General features: G+C 40.5%; 1 protein-coding gene across 12 annotated transcripts in view; it reads right to left on the bottom strand.

Moving 5' to 3' along the window:
* Positions 1 to 20015, bottom strand: part of LOC144195979 (ankyrin-1-like) — a 56619-nt gene that overhangs the window by 18190 nt on the left and 18414 nt on the right. For 4 of the 12 annotated variants that reach the window (XM_077715919.1, XM_077715926.1, XM_077715915.1 and 1 more), the window contains 25 exons: positions 9413 to 9514; positions 7519 to 7617; positions 7077 to 7175; positions 6736 to 6834; positions 6368 to 6553; positions 6186 to 6284; positions 5975 to 6073; positions 5802 to 5900; positions 5516 to 5713; positions 4977 to 5075; positions 4680 to 4778; positions 4363 to 4461; positions 4006 to 4203; positions 3823 to 3921; positions 3640 to 3738; positions 3370 to 3567; positions 3197 to 3295; positions 2748 to 2846; positions 2010 to 2108; positions 1851 to 1943; positions 1701 to 1773; positions 1554 to 1574; positions 580 to 700; positions 334 to 412; positions 15 to 127 (listed from right to left, as the gene is read on the bottom strand). In XM_077715919.1, coding sequence (XP_077572045.1) covers positions 15 to 127; positions 334 to 412; positions 580 to 700; positions 1554 to 1574; positions 1701 to 1773; positions 1851 to 1943; positions 2010 to 2108; positions 2748 to 2846; positions 3197 to 3295; positions 3370 to 3567; positions 3640 to 3738; positions 3823 to 3921; positions 4006 to 4203; positions 4363 to 4461; positions 4680 to 4778; positions 4977 to 5075; positions 5516 to 5713; positions 5802 to 5900; positions 5975 to 6073; positions 6186 to 6284; positions 6368 to 6553; positions 6736 to 6834; positions 7077 to 7175; positions 7519 to 7617; positions 9413 to 9514 — 2768 coding nt within the window. Of the gene's footprint in view, positions 1 to 14; positions 128 to 333; positions 413 to 579; positions 701 to 1553; positions 1575 to 1700; positions 1774 to 1850; positions 1944 to 2009; positions 2109 to 2747; positions 2847 to 3196; positions 3296 to 3369; positions 3568 to 3639; positions 3739 to 3822; positions 3922 to 4005; positions 4204 to 4362; positions 4462 to 4679; positions 4779 to 4976; positions 5076 to 5515; positions 5714 to 5801; positions 5901 to 5974; positions 6074 to 6185; positions 6285 to 6367; positions 6554 to 6735; positions 6939 to 7076; positions 7176 to 7518; positions 7618 to 7785; positions 8036 to 9412; positions 9515 to 14525; positions 15013 to 20015 lie in introns of those variants that run through there. The other 8 variants (XM_077715923.1, XM_077715922.1, XM_077715917.1 and 5 more) reach the window with 8 other exon arrangements.

The raw sequence follows: 20015 nt of genomic DNA on the forward strand, positions 1-20015 counted from the left end.
TTTTGTGAGCTGACCCTGTGTGTATGGGGCTGGCGACTGGGCTGACATTGTCGGATGTCTCAGTTGCCGGGCTGCTGGGGATCAGAGAGTCGTCGTCGTACTCTTTAGGCAGTGGAAGTGGAGTGTGCTGCAGAAAAAAAGGACAGATCTTGACATATACAAAACGAGTAATAAATGTCATTTAAAAAAAAAAATAGCTTGCTCCAAATAGTATACTATACTGCGATGGTATAACTCAGATTGAATTGAATTGGAAACAAATGGTCTCTTTGGATGAATGAGTTACATGTTATCATGTCATGTATGTCACATCCAATTATTCATGTGCTCAACCTGATCTAACTCGTGTTCCTTCAGCATGACCGTCTCGGGAGAAACACGGGGAATCCTTGGAATGGCAGGAGAGTAATTTCTGTTGAATGAGAAAGGAAAAAGAAGTGAGTCAGACTAAGGCTGTTTTTCTGGCACTCCCCCCACCCCCTGGTATTTTTTCTTTGGTAAATGGGACATCATGTACAGTACGTCGAGTGCCCTGCTATTCAGTTTGCATATCTCCCCCTGCTTCCCAAACCCCCTTACGCTGTGCCCAGCCCTCTCTCGTACTCCAGTGATTTCTTGGGGGAGAGGAAATCGTCATCATGGTCTTTCATGTCATCCATCTTCATGTACCTGGCACCTTCTGTCCCCAGGAGCTCCTCTCCTTCACACAACAACATGCCAAAGAGAGCGAATAGACCGAGGTCAGGTTGGTCAAACCGAAAAAAAGGGGGAAGAGAGAGAAAAAAAGTAAGGTGTTAATCAAGAGTTAGACATCATGGCGAGATGAAGCATGAAAGATGTGGATCTGCGTAGGCACAACAAGTCCTTCGATGATGACAACGGAATGTCAAAATCGCAATCGGAGCAGTGACATTAAAAAAGTAAGGAAACAAAAAATTGCACATTGCAAAAGATTGCACATTAAGATGAGTACAATGGCTTAATGTTGTTAAAGCAGAAAGCAACACAGCACTATTTAATGGGCGTAAACTTGATTACTTACCCGTCCCAAAACATGAGCTATTTTTTTTATAACCCAGCACTATTAAAAATAAATTTTTGACCGTGTCAGCTACTCTTAAAAAAATGCACAGTTCACTTAAGGGTTATTACATCATAGGGGTCCTGGATCCTGCCAAGAGCACTGCATGTGTATTATTACATTTACATGTATAATACATGTTTCAAACAGCCCCATGGTTACTTTCTATATTTAGAACAACTGCTATCTACCAGTAAAAAGCCTGGACCTACCACTAGTATGGTTAAAAAAGGAATAACTCTCACTGCCGACATTAAAAATGAGCGAATGAGTGTTATGCCAGGTAAGAGACAGCTGCTATGAGCAAATGGCAGTGAGAAAACGCCAGCGGATATCTCAGTGAACACTAACACGGGCGAGAGAGAGAGAGCAGCCGATAACAATAGAGAGGGTGAGCTTGAAATGGAGGCACACTGTACTTCAGTACAGCAATCTACCAATGGCACACGAGGAGATAAAAAGGCATGCATACCTAAAGTTAGCTGGGCAAGTCCTAAAAACAAAAAGAAAAAAAAGAAAAAAAAAAGAAAAATACAAAAGTTGGGTCCATTTCAATGCAATAAACTGTTAACTAGGTCAGCAATTATTGCTATTCAATTGATTCCTTTTGGAGTTGTACCTTCATCCTCAGATACATCCAGTATCTCGTCCACTGTTTCTGGGAAACTCATCCGGTGCTTTTCTGTGGTGGTCTGAAAAGTGAGGAAAAAAAGAAAAGAGATTTAAAACCTTTTCTATGCTGGATCCATTTTTAAAAAAAACTTCTGACCATTGAAACCGTCTCGTCAGTCACAAGCTTGAGCACGTCAATCACAGAGATGTAGCCCAACCTCTTGGCAATGGCAAGTGCTGACGTCCCATTCTAATGGATAGAAAGGCTTAAGGTAAGAACGTTTCGGGAAGGACGGGAAGGCGGCGTCACGCTAACCGTTGTCGTCTCGTTAGGCTGAGCTCCGTGCTTCAGCAGCAGCGTGACAATGTCTGTGTGTCCTTGCTGAGCAGCCTGGTGCAGTGGCGTGTAACCAAGCTAGACAAGATAAGAGCCACTCATTTTATTCCTGACTTCTTTAAGGCATTAATGGCAGATAAATGACGCCCAACTAATGTTATTCCCTCAATGATGCATATCATTGCTATCCTTCCTTCAATCTTCACATCAATTTCTACCTTGAAAAGCTTATTGATCAGGGCCTCCCTTTGTGCCACTGCACACTCGTTTTTTTTACCCTCCCCCACAGAAAACTAGATGAAATTCATCAATTTGACATTATTATGTATGATGCATTTTCCATGAAGATTAATATGAACTGTATGCACTTGGCCTAGTTCCAGACGTATCTTTTATTCAGGCTTCACTTTGACCTTCCCCAAACCTCCAAAAGAAGCCTACGCAACACCTCTCATTTGCATATGTACAATGATAATTACATTTTATTGATGTCGAGAGGTTATTTTATAAATAGATCTCAGAGCCCATATGGCTATTCAGACATTGGACTAACAAGTGCAGTGTACACTATGCTCATATAGGGTCTTTGTCTACATGGCTAAATAGTTATAAAATTGTATAAAATGATACCAGATAATCAGTACTAAAATTTAATTGCTAATCTAAGGCTTCAAAAATGCAGCAGATGAATTTTAAAACCCAAAAGGTTGAGCTCACCCGTGTTTTGCTGTTGACGTTGGCCTGTTGCTGTATCAAAAACTTTACCATCTTGATGTTGCCGTAGTGACATGCTACATGGAGAGGTGTGTAGCCCATCTGAGAAGAGACATTTAAGCAGGTAAAATCTCCTCTTTTTTCCGCTTTGATGGAAATAAATAATAGGCTTAGCATTGCCACTAATATTATAAAAAGTTATTAATTATAACAGAAATGTTTTAAACTGGGGTCACTGAAGATACAATAATTATAAAAAAAAAATCCCATATTTTCCATTTTGTTGATTTCAGAATGATTAGGGGTAGGGTTAGAGAATGACTAGTCAGAGGGTTACAATTCCAGGTAAGTAGTGGACAGAGAATCCACTACTTTGTGTAACTAAGTGGAAGCAAGATGTATCAGAAGCAATCGACTGATTGATCTGGAAGAATCAATTTTAGAAACCTTACCCGTGTGGCTGCAAAGACTGATGCCCCTTGCTTGACTAAGATGTCAGCAATGCCAACGTGTCCTTCCTGTGCCACAAGATGGAGTGGTGTCAGTCCACTCTATTAGGAGAGAGAAGTAAAAAATAAGTTAATTGACCTTCAAAGTCACATGCAGACAAACATGCACTCCTTGCCTTGTTGCCAAGGTTAACATTCGCCTGCTTGGAAAGGAGCAGAGAGACCATGTCAGGTCTTCCTTCCTGAGAGGCCAAGTGAAGAGGTGTCACGCCCTGTAGAGACTCGGCATTGGCCGAAGCTCCGCTCTGCAACAGGCTGTTTGCCACCTCGATCTGATTCTGCTTGGAGGCAATGTGCAATGCGGTGTATCCATTCTGAGTGCAAATAAAACAGTGTGGTTAAAATCAGGTAGGGTGAATTGCGTGTATTGTTGTAATATCTCTTACCCTGGCTGCACTGTGTGGGGAACCTCCTTTGCTGACAAGCAGGTTGACAACATCCAGGTTGTTGTGATGCACTGCGACATGCAGTGGAGTCAGACCATTCTGAAAGAATATAGCGCATATAGATAAATAAATGAAGACACTGAGTCAAGACTGGTTTAAATGTTGTTAAGACGTGTCACTTGCCTTCCCGGCAGCATTAGGGTTAGCTCCTCGCTCCAACAAGAGCTCAGCCACATCAACCTTTCCATACTTGGAAGCCACATGAAGCGGTGTAAAACCTTTCTGCAAATGCACCAAAAATACAAAAGGACATATCCTATTTAGAAATGCATTTTGATGATTGAGAGAGAGTAGCTTTACTTGTACCTTGGTCATCTTAGTCTGCTGTGCTTCCATGTCCAGAAGGATACGCACGGTTTGTGCATGGCCCTCCCGGGCAGCGATGTGAAGAGGCGTGTGTCCTGCTGTGGTTGTGGAGTTTGGTTTGGCTTTGTGCTCTAACAGCAGTTTCACTATCTGCTTGTGGCCCATTCGACAAGCACAATGAAGGGGCGTTTGGTCATCCTAGAAAAAGCCAAGAGATGATAGAAAATATATATGCTTGATTAATTGGTTGTCCGGTTTAACTACAGTAGATTAGAAGAGTATTTAATTAAACATTCATATAGCAACCGAGATTAAAAAATTGTGTGTGTGTGTTTTTTTAATCAGTGATTTGTGTACCTTGGCTTTTGCATCCACAGAGGCTGCATTCTGTAATAAAAACTCAGCCACCTCAAAGTGTCCTGCTCGAGATGCCATATGGAGGGGGGTTTCAACTTTCTGTCCACACACACATAGGCAAATGACAATTTTAATTAAAGCAGTGTGCAGTGCTTGGTGTAAAACATGTAAAAAATAGAGATATTAAATGTTTTCTGACAATCTCTAGACAATGTGTATCACCAGTGGTAATTGTATCACAATTTTAGAATGACTTTACTGTGACATCATCACTGGAATTCAGACTGAGCTTGTCTTTGACATTGACTATAACTCACCACATTAGAAGCGCTGGGAGAAGCTCCTTTCTGCAGCAGGATCTTCACAATGTTGAGGTGGCCCATGAAAGATGCCACATGTAAGGGCGTCAAGCCAGACTATTTAAAAACAATGTAGAAGTCAAAATATTAATGACCATATAAATGTTGTAGAACCGAATTTTTCGCACTATAAGTGTTCCAGATTATAAGAGTGACCTATTTTAAAATTGGTTTCATATATAAGGCACAACGGCTTATAAGATGCAGTAGTATCAGAAAATATGGTACTTATATTTTAAAAGAAAAATTGCTCACCTCAGTCACAGCCTCTAGCGATGCTGCATGTTTAAGCAACAGATCCATCACACGCATGTGGTTCTTTTTACAAGCAATGTGCAAAGGAGTGAAGCCATTCTGGGAATTTGAAAAATATTTTTCATCAATGCTCAACATTGATTAGAAAATTCATAACAAACAAGCTCAGCAGAGACTTCATTAGGTAATAATAAAAATAATACTAATATTCAAGGGGGCCGAGACCGATAGGAAATACAATACAAGCGCTGTCCCTAAAATTATTTAAAAATGTGTTCTACTTCAACTAATTGGTAATATTTTAATGCTGTGTTTACTTTTGAGATTGTAATTTTTTTACACATTTTGCTTCTTTTAGCATTTGTAGGATAATCCCAAAATTAAAAACAGTAGCACAAAGATGTTAATTTCTGTACTAGTAAAACCTCTGAGATGACTTTATACAGCTGTAGTAATTGATCTCAATTGATTAATCTGGCAAATTATTATTAATTATTATTAATATTGTGTTAGGATTGACATTCTGTATGGCCACTGACCAGTGCTCTCGAGTTGGGTTTGGCGCCCTTGTCCAATAGAGCTTTTGCCATTCTGTGGTGTCCACAGTGCGCAGCCACGTGTAGAGGTGTCAGGTGGTCCAACGTGATGTCGTCAATGTCTGCATTATACTGTAACAGCTGCTTGACACAGTCTACGTGGTCCCCCTGAGCTGACATGTGGATTGGAGATAGACCATTCTGCAACAGAGAAATGTTGACATTCAAGTCCTATTCACAAGTTTCAAACAGAAATCAGAAATAAAATTGACTGAAGAGCGACTACTACCTTGGTCTTAGCCTGAATGGGGGCGCCATTGTCAAGAAGAATTTCTATTATTCTGACGTGCCCATTTCTGGCTGCACAGTGCAGAGGAGTGAGCTCATCCTAGTGAGAGACAGTATCAATTAGAGGAACTGAAAAGCCTGGAGTGAATCCAAGACTGCGATAAGATGTTGCACCTTAGTTTTGGCATCGATTTGTGCCCCTCTATCCAAGAGGAGTCGAACCATGATCACATTCCCCCGTCTGGATGCGATGTGCAGAGGTGTTATGCCGTTCTACAGAGATAGGTGCGTAATAACAACCCAAGTTCATCATTTGTGGCCTTGTTATATATACTACATACACACAGAGATTGTACCTGGGGCTCACTGAATAGTAATTCCATACCTTTGGGGTGAAATTGACATTGGCTCCTCTGTTGAGAAGAAGTTGAGCGACATTCAGGTTTTCATAGTGTGCAGCAATGTGGAGTGGTGTGAATCCAGTCTGCAAGGACACCAAGTCATCCTTAACAGTCACTCTAGTAATATGATTAAAAATACTATCTTGACACCAGCAGTGTTGCATACCTTGCTGAGCACATCTGGGTTTGGGTCATTTTGCAGAAGCACTGCAGCTGTGCGTGTATCGTCATTGCGCGCTGCAATGTGAAGCGCAGGGAGACGGACTTTCCCTTTGGTCCCGTAGTTGATGAGTAGGGCTACGATATTTTCATGGCCCTGTTGTAAAGCCACAGCCAGTGGAGTGAATCCATCCTGTCAAAGAGATTAGACGCTTAGAAAGCAGACTGATTGCACGTAAGACATTAGGAGACACGTCAGCGACGAAAGCTGATGAGCACACAGTACAATGGAATGACACCAAGTCAGGAAAAGCTGGATAGTATTGAGGGATTTGTCAGATTACGGTATCAAGCACATCTCTCGTCTTTTGGTACCTCGGTCGGAATGCTCTGATTAGCCCCGTTCTCCAGAAGAAACTTCACAACCTCTAGATGGTTTTCTTGTGCAGCCATGTAGAGTGGAGTGAAACCCTTCTGTCTCAGAAATATACACACACACACACACACACACACGAAAACACACAAAAGAGAAGCCAGAAGCACCAACAAGATAGAAAGTTACAGATACACACACCAAGCTGCACAACGATACACAGAAATATTGGCGCAAAGACGTGTGTGAACATCGGTATCGTCAATACAGTACAATGGTTTCACAGTCGGCGCCAGATAGAAAAGCAGCTGAGAGAGAGAGAGCACGCGGCATACGGCCTCACCTGCGACTGAGCGTTAACGTTGGCCCCGTAGTTAGCCAGCTCTGTGACCACCTGCTCCTGCCCGGCCAGGGCTGCAATGTGCAGAGCCGTATTTCCTTTCTGGGTAAACACAGATAGATTGCAACAACACAGATACAGTGACACAAGGTGTTGAACATGTTTGAACAGTTTGGTCAATTTGTATGCCGACAACAGACTATGGAGGTGGAGATACCATAATTATGTTCCTCATTTGTTATTGACTTCTTTCTCTATAGTTTTGGCACCAATCGAACAACTGTATCATTAAGACTGGTAGTCAGAAGCAGAGAATGTAAGTACAGTATATTTTATTACCCATCTCAATGAAAAAGCCCATTTTCAATCATTAAGGGATTTTAAATAATAATAAATAATAAAATTACATTTTAAAAAATGGAAATTAAGGCCAATAGTGCCTTACCTTAGTAGTGGTCTCCAGTACAATTCCGTTGTGGAGTAATTCAAGCACCATCTTGACGTGGCCTTCTTTCGAGGCCAGGTGAAGCCCATTGAGCCCATTCTAAGGGAAAATAATGACAAAGTATAACAATTACAAAACGATTCCTTAATCAAGATTAATACCGTCGAGTAACCACGCAATTCTGTGCACCAGGAGTATAAATCATGCAGGTTCAAAATTTGGTTTGTCGATTAAGACTCACGAATCAGAGCAGGACTATATACTTACACAAGACATAGCAGACCATTAGCAAAAATAAAAGTCTAGGAAATGAAAATGAGGATGAAATCATTTTCATTTGATTAATGATAATGACGGGAGGAGGTGCGGGCGGCGGCAGAGGTGGAAGACTGGAGCAAGATGGCAGGCCGCTGGTCTCGTGGCTGGGAAGAATAAAAGCCGTGTGGGATAGGTCTGACCTCACACAGCCTTTCTTCAGCCACACAGGACATGTGAGGTTGGACCTTTCCCACACCACTGATATTATTCCTCTGAGTGGAGAGACCACAGCAGACCATCAACTCTACTGAAAATACAGGAGAGGGGTGTGACAAAAGGAAGAAAACACAAAAGTGGGCTAATTACAAAAAAATAAATCAATTGTAAAAAAGCAACTAACAATACAAGTGGGGCTGTTGTTGAGTTGAGAGACAAAACAAAAACACAAGAGCAGAGCGGGAGTCAAGCAGGTGAGCAAGTCATTCGAGAGATACCACCACCACCAACACCACCACATAGACCTCCTTGGTCTCAAATTTACACCCAAGTCAATGACGCAAGCAGAATTGCAATTTATCAAGACATCTGACATTTGATTTCATTTCACGGGGACCGTGCTCAATAAAGGGTAAACACAAAAATTAAAGCAATACACTGGATAGTTAGGAATAAACGAGTTGTGGAATTACCAGTAAGTAACACCAAGTACTATGTATGAATGACCATATGAAAGAGAGTTTTTAAAAATTATTAAAGGAGGCAAATCGGGAATTGCTTGGACTTTGGAGAAAAACAAAAATATACACTACTGCTTATGAGCGGAGTCATTTCATGATGTAAGTTATATCCATAGACTGTATGGGAGATATAATGGGTAAAATGATGGGGAAATCTTGGGATGCATTCCATTGGCTGAAATAGTACTACCATTGATTAAATGTCTATCTCTCAGAAAGGTACCTCCGAAAAATGCTTGCTTTGATTTGATTTTTTTTCCCTCAACTGTTAGATACCAGAAAAAAAAGAAAGCATTTTCTTTTGGTAAAGGTGTTGCCTGTCTTTTTAAGATCGCTATCCATAGGGGGGATAGTATTGCTTTCACAGTGGGAAAATAAAGTGTCATTGCTGACCGAGTGCATTTGTCATAGTTGGTGTGTGCTTTGGTCTGAAGAATGACAATGTTGAGCACAGACTGTGACAATGTGCAACTGTACTCATACACAGTCACAACATGGTTTTCAGCAGTGCTCAAGGTCAGCAATTCAAGGCCCATTACCTCAGTGGACAAGATTCCGGGTAAAAGGATACATGATGAAAGGAGTGGGGCAAACAAGAACCCATTTGCCCATTTATTACCTGCCCCGTAGGCCTGAGCATGCATATACAGTACACGGCAGAGTGCACAGGCACAAACAACTACAAGTGCACATGGATTAATGTATACATCATGCACACCAAAGAGGGGCAACCAAAGTACAGTACATCTACAGTAAATGCAGAGAGGGCCGATTCAATGTAGCAGGTCACGTATTCCAGGTAATCGAATGTGACATTTTACATAAAGGGAAGTGCTTTATTTGAATTGAAATTATATGTCGATCAAACCCTGAAAATGGAGCTCCTTGGATTCTCTCACCTGATTAGCTGTATTTATGTCAATGCCATTCTTAATGTGTTCCAGGGCCTTGTCCAGGTTGCCAGACCGAGCCGCTCGGAGAAAACTGTTGCCAGCATCTGCCTGCAAACACACGGGACAAAAGGAAAGGAGGGAGGGACGCGGGGTAAAGTAAAGGGCACACAAAGAAGAGGAATGAAGAGAAAAATAGAGAAAGACAGGTGGGTTAAGGATGAGGCTTGTACAAAATGATCCACCAGCTAGCTTTCCACTCATTGTACTCCTCGCCAAAGACTTTCTTCAGTTTTTGTAGTGCATTTGAAAAACATCTGCACTAATAAACATGTGGGCAGGATAGTCCAATTGTGTGATCTTTATCATGGGAGTTGCGGGTGTTTATTAACCTAGTTTGTGTTCGCTCCATTCCTTTCCAAAAATGGTTTGTTATTCAGTTTCATACTCTTTATGTTCAACGAATAGCTGCCAAATTGTTGAAACCAAACAAGAAATAAGCGCCATCCCAGTGCTAATCCAACTTTACTCCATTTTTCCTCATCTAGTTTGAAATTTCCTTTAATGCTTCCACCTGAAATCTAACCACTCTATTTGCACAAAAAGGTAATGTAACATTTTCCTGGCATCACCATTCTAAGTTCAGCTGTTAACTGTCCCAAATGCTGTGGCGCGCAATGGCAGGTGGGGTTGCTGCTGAAACACGATCGCTCATGCATCGCCCCAATAACCGACACAGGAAGGGGGGAGTGTAGCAGCGAGAAACTTGACTGCGGCAAACTCTCCAACGCATTTGCATAATCTTCTCTCTTGCTTAGCACACTCCTCCTCTAGATCTAACTCCATGTACATAAAATGTATGCATTTTGACCGAATAACACTAAAAGGTCTCAGCATCATACACGCCGGTGACGCTGTTTTTTCCCCCTTTACTTTCAACTTTACACCTCGGTGCCTTAAACTGTGTCATCTATTGTTGTAGCTCGTTGGACCTCTTTTGACAGAGGCAATCAGCTTGAGTAAAATAAGTGAAAGGATCCACATGCCTGCAGCAGAGGCATAGCAACAAACGACAACACAAACTCAGCAGGACTCTAATGGCAGAGCACTGTGCAGAGAGAGGTCACATTAGAAAAAAATATTTAAAAAAGGAATGGTCGCACATGAAAAAAAGAACAGGATAGGTAAAGATTTTTTTTCAGCTGAAACCTTTCCTGGGTTAATTGCAAGGACAATACATTCCTTGTTCCTGACAAAATGCACTAGCAGTTAGTTGAGAATTAAAACATTTAGTGCAAGATAAATGGTGGACTTTTGTAGAGTACCGATCCTACTGAGCCACTTGGCTGAGTCAGTCAGTCTGACAAATTGTCACTAACTCTAAAGTGGAGCAGCAGCCATGTTTAGAGAAGTTGAGAATGGAAAGTTCATTCGATGAAACGTTGTGCTTTATCTCATCTCATTTAGAGTCGTACGGGGTGCTAGAGCCCATCCCAGAGGTAGCTGATGTCCTGAATCGGCGGTTATGTCCATATTGATCAATCATGGGTGTCTAATCCACAAATTTCATGCTGATACAGCATTGATTCTTTGGACAAAACTACAAAATCTACTTATAAGAAGTCTGCTACCATATGATTAGACTAAAGGGTCTTAAAAAAACAATATGTTTGTGCTGAAACAGAGATTTGATCAGGAATAAGCAAAAAAAAAACTTTACAACTATACAGAATATCTAAAAGATGACGGCGTAGATGGACCAATTGCCTTATTGAACATGTCTCTCATTCGAATTGAATCTTGAATTCAATTCCATGGTAAGAAATACAAACCTACTAACATCTAGACAAGGAGCTCCTACACAAATGCACGCACACACAAACACAAAACTTGAGAGCGCAAGAAACAACCGCAGTCGTTTTATGAATCCTAATGATTGTTTTTGCATCAAAAGAATAAGGCATCGTATCACCCTCAAACTGTCGGAGTATAAAACCAGATTGCAAAAGGCTATGCGAAGGGCAAATTTTAGCATCCTTCTGACAAGTGTGTCCATTAAAAGCTGTTTTTACAAATACAAAAATGTTTTACTCAAAGCTAAGGACAACAGGCTGGCATTCTGTTGCACAAAATGTTTGAAAAGTGCCATGGTGACATCCTAAAACATCCTGTCATCACTGCAGGAGTAAACACAGCTGATACAGACACACATCCACCATGGAGACACCCTAGAGACGCCCCACTCAGGGGCTCACCTCACAGCTTGCCGGCAGAGCTAAATGTTAATATCATGTTAATGACAAACACACATTCCTACCAAAGTAAAACATTTTCGTGCCTCTGCTTGCGTCAAAAAATGTGTGTGCACTGAGATAAGGATAGATAGACTCCACCCATTCTGTGACTTGGAAATAAACAGACAAGGAAAACATTAATTTAAAAACAACATGCAACACGCTTTCATTATTTTGGAAACGATCCTTAGGTTTTCTGGGACACCAATGCATGATTAAGATGAAATGTCTTTATCCCTTGTTATTCCCAGGGAAAGGATATGCTTCACAATGTAGGGCTGAGAAAATCTGTGTGAGCCAATTAATCATTCTATTTGCAGGAAAAGACACAAGATACATTAACCTGCTCCATAAACAAGAACAAGTAATGCTAATGAAGTTGTGCTTGGAATAACTGATGGAAAAATGACATGTTTTACAGAATATATTTTTGCTCAAAGTGGAGGCTGAATTTCTTCTTACCAGAACTCGCCTGCCGTGAACCCCAAACGTCCCCCCTGCCACCTATTTTCTGCTCTGCTGCAGCAGTCGGAATGACATCACCCCCTCACTGGTGGACTGCAGTGTTTGAAAGATAAGTGTTTGTGTGCATGCGTGTGTGCGATGAACACCCTTGCCGTCCTCTGAAATGGATGACTACAGCTGAAGAATCCACATTTTGACAAAGCCTCGATTGTGTTGTTACAACGTAAACATCGTCAATGATACTAGCTGATAGAATCAAATTCGAAGGATACAAACACCATGTAATCATACACAGTTGGCTTCAAATATCTGATATGATGCTTCTCATATTTACATTTTTCCCTCATCTCGCATTCATGAAAATATCTAATATATGTAGGACAAAAATGTGAAAAAGGAAGGATCTGATATTTTATGTGTATGCTTTTTGATAGAAGTTCTTACCGTCACATTTGATGACTCAATGACTTATTTACTTCAACCGTATACAATCAGTGATTCCTAAGATTTTCCCCTAATTCAAGCACAAAGTAGTACTGTACGACTTTACAATTAATGTAATAAGTGTTCAAATAGCTATCACTTTGTTCGCAGCAAGGGAGACGGAGCAGGGAGACTGCTGGTTTAAGCCATATCTCTTTTCTCATTGTTTGAACATTCTGGCCTCAGTAAAGGAAATGAGGCAAGGGATTAAACTGGGATCTTAAGCAACAGTGCACAATCCTGTAGCTCTTCTCCAGAATGTCAATGGAAGAAAAAAAATCGCTGGCAAACATCTCGACTTTTTTGAAGTCTTGCTACTACTCTGAAAATACGAAAGAAAACTAAACAAGTTGTAGTTGAGAGTGGTGTCACACTGCCTCTGTTCAACATACAGCAAGATTGAGCGATTGAGGCGCACATATGGAAATTCCTGCAGAGTATTTCAACAACTATTTCACCATCATTTTCTGCTGACTTGCATTTGTTCAATACATTGATTTTTCCTCCCTCGCTGAGCCTTTTCTCCTTTATCCTCTACAACTTTGCTTTCGTTTCTCAGGCTGATCTATCACATTGAGTGGGCAGCAAGTTGGTTTGGGATACCGAGCTTGAGTAAGTGTTGACACGGTCAGGTGGAGGCCCGTGGGACCACTCTACATCGGGCACATTTAGGGGAAGCAAGCGGGGATTCTTATGAAGCTGTTAAAAACTTTCACCTGACACGGCCATCTATACGGAAAGCTGTGCTACTTAAATGACAAAAGGATGATCTTCGTCTTTACAATTTACTTTTCTGCTGGTTCCCCTTTTGCCTCGCTTATTGATCAGCTAATTAAAAGTGTTTCTCCTCTATCGATTGAATTTATTCTATGGATGGAATTATCATTGTTGGTACTATGCATATAGTAGTTCTAATTAGGTATCAATCATTCATCTAAGAATGAAAATGTACCAAAACTTAATAGCTTTGACCAAGAAAAGCAACCACAAAACACATTGACCCAAGTTATAGTTACCATGTTGCAGTTTCATAATGTGTGAAGCTTTACTGATTTACATTGGAATGTATTGACATTTTACTTTACTGAATTTCTGCAGAGTGATAGAATAAAAATAAAAGTAGATGTCGGTAACTCCCAAGACTGGTAGGGTCACCTTTTAGTATTTGTGTAGCTATGTTGTCTCTTTGGATTAAAATGTCGTGATAGAGTTCATTACAGTTACTTTGAAAGGGTTTCATTAATCGGCCAGTTAATTAGTTTGCTGAGCTTCAGTTTACTTACCCTCACTAATCCTGGTTGACATTTTACAATTGGCACATCAGAGGAACAAGTCTCGTCAAAAACAAGATTAAGTAGACAAAAACAACACATCACACACTAATCTTTGATGTGTACACAAAAAAAACTTGCCTAGATAATTCTTAGCATTTAAGTGCCTGAGCATTCATTTCAAAATGATGCTTCCCAAAGTACTTTTTAATTGAGGAAAGAGCAAAAAAGTTAGCTCAAGTCAATATTACCTATTCAAGTCAATTCCTAAAACCAGAGGAAATTGGCAGGTCAAACTATCATCGCACAAGTACAGTTTTTGGGTCTTTTCATATGCCACTACTTTTTCATTAAAAAAAAAAAAATAAGATAGATTTAAGATACGAAACATTATTAAATATTTACACGAGCCTTCCTAAAAACATATTTAAATGTGGAATGTAAGCAGTTAGTCTATTAAATCAATTAAAAACTGAGATCTTAAAAACTAAGTTGACTACTAGTTGTTGTTTATCTCATAAAATGTTTTGATGACCATCAAAATACAAGGCCAACAACAGTGACGCAAGTGAGAGAGAGAAAGTCTGTAAAAGGTACTGCTGTACTTACTCCGAAAGTGATGGTCTTGACTGGCATGCCTGTTGGCCCTCCACGTCTTTCTTACGTTCTGTTTGTCCCAAATTGAAAGATGTATTTCCAATTGCCCCCCGCAAGTACCACCTTGCAGGGCACACAGACCCCCGTCCGACGTAAACACGGGCACACACACACCCATACGGGCGCACACACTTCAGTGAGCTGGACCCAGTTTGGTGGGTGGAGAAACAGAGAGGAGGGTGGGGTATGGGGGCCCGGGGTTTTATCTCTGCAGGAATGTTGCCTGTATCTCCGGACACACATTTTACTAGCTGCCGAAAACCAATAGGCGCCCCAAACGCTCAACAGAAATCTTCTACCTACTGGACATCGTTGATGGTCAATATTTTTTGCTTTTCCCTCCCACCTTTGAGCGAAATCTTTGAGTTCTAACCTTGCCATCTTCTGAACTCGCACTCCAGCCTTTCTGCTTTCTAGCTCACATCCCATCTACCATCCAAGTTTTACTTCTTCCCTCCTTTTTCTTGTCCTGTCGTCCCCACGTCACGCCCATCTCCGTGTCTCCTGTATGTTTTGTGACAGCCTCACAATCATTTTTTCACGGACCATAAATAGACCAAACTAGAATAACTGTGGAAAATGGGTGTTTTATTAAGGAGGAGGGGTGTCGCAGATCTGTTTCAGTTTGCGAGGTGACTTACAGTGACAAAGCGCTTGGTGAGGGGGTTGCTGCCATCGCCCCATGACAATGGGCTAGACACTCGGTTTGGTTGGGGGGGGCATGAAGGGGCCAGCCTTTCAAAAGGCCCTGCCTCCTTTAATAAAGCGTCCGTCATTCCTCTGTTGAAAAGACCCTCTTTTCTCTACCTCTCCCCTCCTCTTTGCCTCTCCTGGCTAAATGCTGGGAAAAGCACATCGCTGCCAAAACCATGCAGAGAGATAAATGCTGTAGGAGAGGGACAGGGTGAGAGGAGGGGGATATATAAAAAGAAGGCTACATACAACTCAGAAGCACTAGACCATGACCTGGGCAAAAACATTCTCTGCTGTCCACACATTTTGCACCAAAGACTAATCTACCAAAATCATATGTTTCCCTGAAAAAGACATCTTGGTATCAGTACGTTCTTGACAAATCGTCCAGTTGCTCTGCACAATTAAAGGCCTTGAGCTACCTGAAATAAACCTCCACTGTATAGAGTCTGCGGTAGGTCCATACAGTACCTCTGAGGAAAAGAATAATAGCTGATCATCAATCTGTTACCACGTGGCGTACTGTGAAGCTAAGCCAACTCTTTTAGGCAAGTTGAAATAAATCAAGACACACTCTGGTTTGGAGACCCAGTTGATTTAGACTCAGGACAGACGTGCCCTCTGCACCCGGTGTCGGGTCCGCCTTGTTGACAGGATAAAGGGCTTCAGCTGTCCACGTGTGTGCCTTGTAGCGGCTATATTGCCTTTGTCCGGAGATGCCAGACCAGTTAAGGGAACAATCAACTGAAATAATGGCCCTTCGTCAGCTGTCCTTTTTCATCATGTCACATTCTTTCCTACGTTTGATACTGTCAACAGTATCTCTTAAAACAAGGAATGCATGATGTAATGGTGTACTGTAAAACTGTTTAATTCCCCAAATATATATCATGGCAACCTGTATTCACTTGTCTGATATGACTCGCTTTAATGCCATTCACCGCCATAAAACCGCTAAGCTGCCACCCTCGAAAATACCTCGCTGTGATAACATACCTAATGAATCAACATTTGCTTAGTTTGTCTTGGTGACAGGGAGCTGTCAGTGAGCTTATCAGTAGCAAAAAGACTGCAGTGGCAATTTGAATAATATATAAATGTGTATACACAGTGTACTGAACAGAAATGTATAAGACAACTCATTATTATGCAAAAATTACAACATATAAGTTATACTTAAAGCCTTGGATGAATTTGCAAAGTCAGCCAGACCCTGTGGGAGACAAATCAAGGTTTTAGAAATGTACTTCAAATATTAATGAATCCAATAAAAGAAAAGATGACATGAGAACATCACCGCTCCAGGCCGCCATTTGTCTTCCTAAGCAGAAAAGCGGAGAAGGGTTAGCAGACTGATGAGTGAGAAGAAAGAAAAGAAAGTTTGTTGGGAAGTGAATGATAAAGAATGGAGTCAACACATACAAGTGGAAATAAATCAGAATCTGCAGGATCTCCTCGTCCAGGCAATAATTCATATCTGTCAAGGTAATGAAGAAATATCTTTTAGAGATAATGCACCACAAGCATTCAGGACACGCTGGTGGTCTTCTACTGTTAAAAAAAATGAAGAATGTTTTTATTTTTTGGTCACAGTGGGGCAGTTCGCAACGCAAATGATCTGCAGTGCATCGTTTCCTACTCATTTGCTGAGATTTTCATTGCTTCATTGCAGTGACTGCAATATCGATAATTATTCATTTCAAATAACTTTTTTTCAAATTAATTCATTCATTAATTATGCTAGCCGATTTTGCATGCAGCATAGGCATCTAAAATTATCTGGTTATAGTTTTCAGTAAGGTCAAAACAAGCGTGTCGAACTGACACAAACCTATTAAAATAAAAATGACTACTGGAAACAATACTTAATTTTCAAACATGGATAGAAAGACACTGCAGTCATGTATTACGAGATAAAACTCAAATTGAGGATAAATTTAGCTAGACGTAGTATTTAAGATGATGCATCATACTCAAGACGATAATGTCTAATGTTGGTGTACATTAGAACAATTAATATTGGTCGTGAAAGCTGTGAGGCCTAATATAACATCGACATTAACAACATTGGCTTCTTTGGAGTACTTTCTCAATCGTGTCTCACACAAAAACACACATTCAAAAATTCAGTCGTTCAGGGATTTTAAACCTACATACACACAGACCTGAAGTAAATCCATGCAGGTATAGAATACACACATACACTAGAATAACATAATGCAGCAATTAGCAACCATTCCAATGCATATGGGGCATTATTTCAGGCAGTGGAGTCTGAATAAAATTGTGTTTGATCAACTCTGCAATAGGGGTGTGAACATTTTCACTCCTATAATTTGGCAAGACCCCTGAATGGCATTTTGGTACTGTATAGTACACACATTTTAATTTAGAATTATGAACCATAAAATGTAATAGGGCAGATCCTATAAAGCTTATGGCCAGGACGCTCAAGGGTTCAAATCTCAAATTAAGCAATTTAATGACCACAATTTTTGGACAACATGGCACATCGAACTATGAACTCCAACCATAATATTTGACAAGAAACCAGAACTTGTTAATATTTAAGCCTTATTATAAACAGCATATATCTATGTACATTGCATCAAAAAAACCTGAGGCTGTAAAAATCCATAAACTAACCACTAAACTATAAGCCGCTAACACTGAAGTCTGCAAATGAAAGCAACTACAGGTGCTGGTAGACTATTTTCAACTGTTTTTCTATGGATTTCCACACAAATGATGCTTAAAAATGCTTACGATGGATAACCTAGGAAAGTCTAATGCTCATGACATTCCAGGATAGGAAAGGGAATCGCTATGAACTAGATTTAACGGCAGGGGAACAAAAGTCCAGGTAGTATACCATGAACAGGTAACAATGTCTTCTTTTCGGATGAGGATTTGAGAAAGTTTCACAAAATGCAGTCAATGCGTCATTCACATCATGCGAGGCATTTTACTGAGCATCCAAATATTGACTCAGGCAGTGGGTCTGGTTTTTCTCTGGCTCGTTTGTGACACTAATTTGAAAATATCAGCCTTTGTCATAATCACATGACAAGGCAAGACTTTGTGTTGACTATTTAATTCTAGACTGTTGGCAAGAACAAGATGACTGCACAATTTTAATAGAATATCAATCTGAACCGAAAACTTGATTTATATTTCCATTGTTTATGATTGACACACACCCCTAAAGGCAATTTGTGCCATACTGCAGTTTCCATGGTATATTTTTCCATTAGTTAACACAGGGATGCAAGCAGCTGGACATAAAAACAAAAGCAGCACATAGGAAGTTCCAAAAACCCAAAGCAGACCAGCTTGTTAAAAAATGTATTTGCACACACCTAGTGAAAGGTGGACAGAGAATATATTTTAGCCTGGAGACTTTCTGACCACCTTCCCCACGTTGTCTGCGCATTCATCTAAATCCCATGCACATGCATGCGTACATGCTTCTGTTATCACTCAGTTTCTCTCCTTCCTAATGTCAATTCTTATAGGTGCTATTCATCAGAACATGTCAAAACTCCCTAGAAATAAGTGAGATCTGTTGGGTCAACATTACGTGAAAAACAACAACAAAACCTTGGCCTTAATTCAGATTTTTTTTTTTTAAAGCTGGTATTAATATCCCTGGGATAGAGATGAGTGCAACAATATTTGAATAGGCCATGGCCTTTCACATGTAAATTGCACTCTGCCCCTCCTTGCTGAAACAAATTATGGCCAACTGCTGGTGGTTGGTCATGAATGGGGGTCCTAATGTAGTCTGCAAATACAGTGGGATGGGGAGCAGCTGGAAAAGAAAGAAACTGAGACGGGGAGAATTTATATGACTGTGGTGTGTGACAGTTTGCTTTTCTTCATATTGAATCTGCCATGCAACCGCAGTGTGACGAATGAGGCTTGGCTTCCAGAGCATCTGTCTCTGAGGACTAAATGAGGGCTAGTTAGAGCTGTAGGGGACCTTTCCCAATCCTAATAAGTGGTCAAAATAGCATAGGGGCCACGGCCTTAACACAGACCTCTGACAATACACAAATCTGTCTTATAGGAGGGGCATGACAGGTTGATAAAGACGCCTGTATTTTCTCAGCAGTATTCGTAACCTAGTCAAAGCAAACCAAACATGTCAAACCAAAAATAATAAAATGTACTATTTTGTTTATATCCCGCTAATTAAATTGGTACTGCATGTGTGACTACCTGAATTATTTTTAAGGCTTTACATACATCCAACAGACAATGGGTCTTTATTTGGCCATAGAATATTCACAATTGTACTAACCACGAAAGGGAAATATGATTAAAAAGTTTTTTTTAAAAAACCTACCCGTTATACATAATGAACAACCAATATTTTATATTGTTTTTGAATAGTCAGATTACATGGGGCGCACTTGTCCTCTCGTATTTTTCTACAATAATATACTAGATCATATGTTTTCTGGAATATGTTTATAAATTAATTGACTGAAATTTAGACTTTAGGAAGTCTCAAAGTGGTCCATCATAATCAGAAGAAAAATTGGAGTTAGATAAAGAGGGATTAGTCATTTGGAATAGCAATAGCGAGGATTTGAGGGGAAAGCAAAGTCTGGGACAGTCTCACCAGGGGCCTTATTGAACTTAGATGAACTCTCTTCCACTTAACCAAAACGGAATTCCAAGATCATCTATTAGATAGTCGCAATGAGACCATTGGCGGACAAGTCCCAGACTGGTTGGATAGAT

This window comes from Stigmatopora nigra, chromosome 4 (assembly GCF_051989575.1).
Source record: "Stigmatopora nigra isolate UIUO_SnigA chromosome 4, RoL_Snig_1.1, whole genome shotgun sequence".
In the NCBI taxonomy this organism is placed as follows: Eukaryota; Metazoa; Chordata; class Actinopteri; order Syngnathiformes; family Syngnathidae; genus Stigmatopora; species Stigmatopora nigra.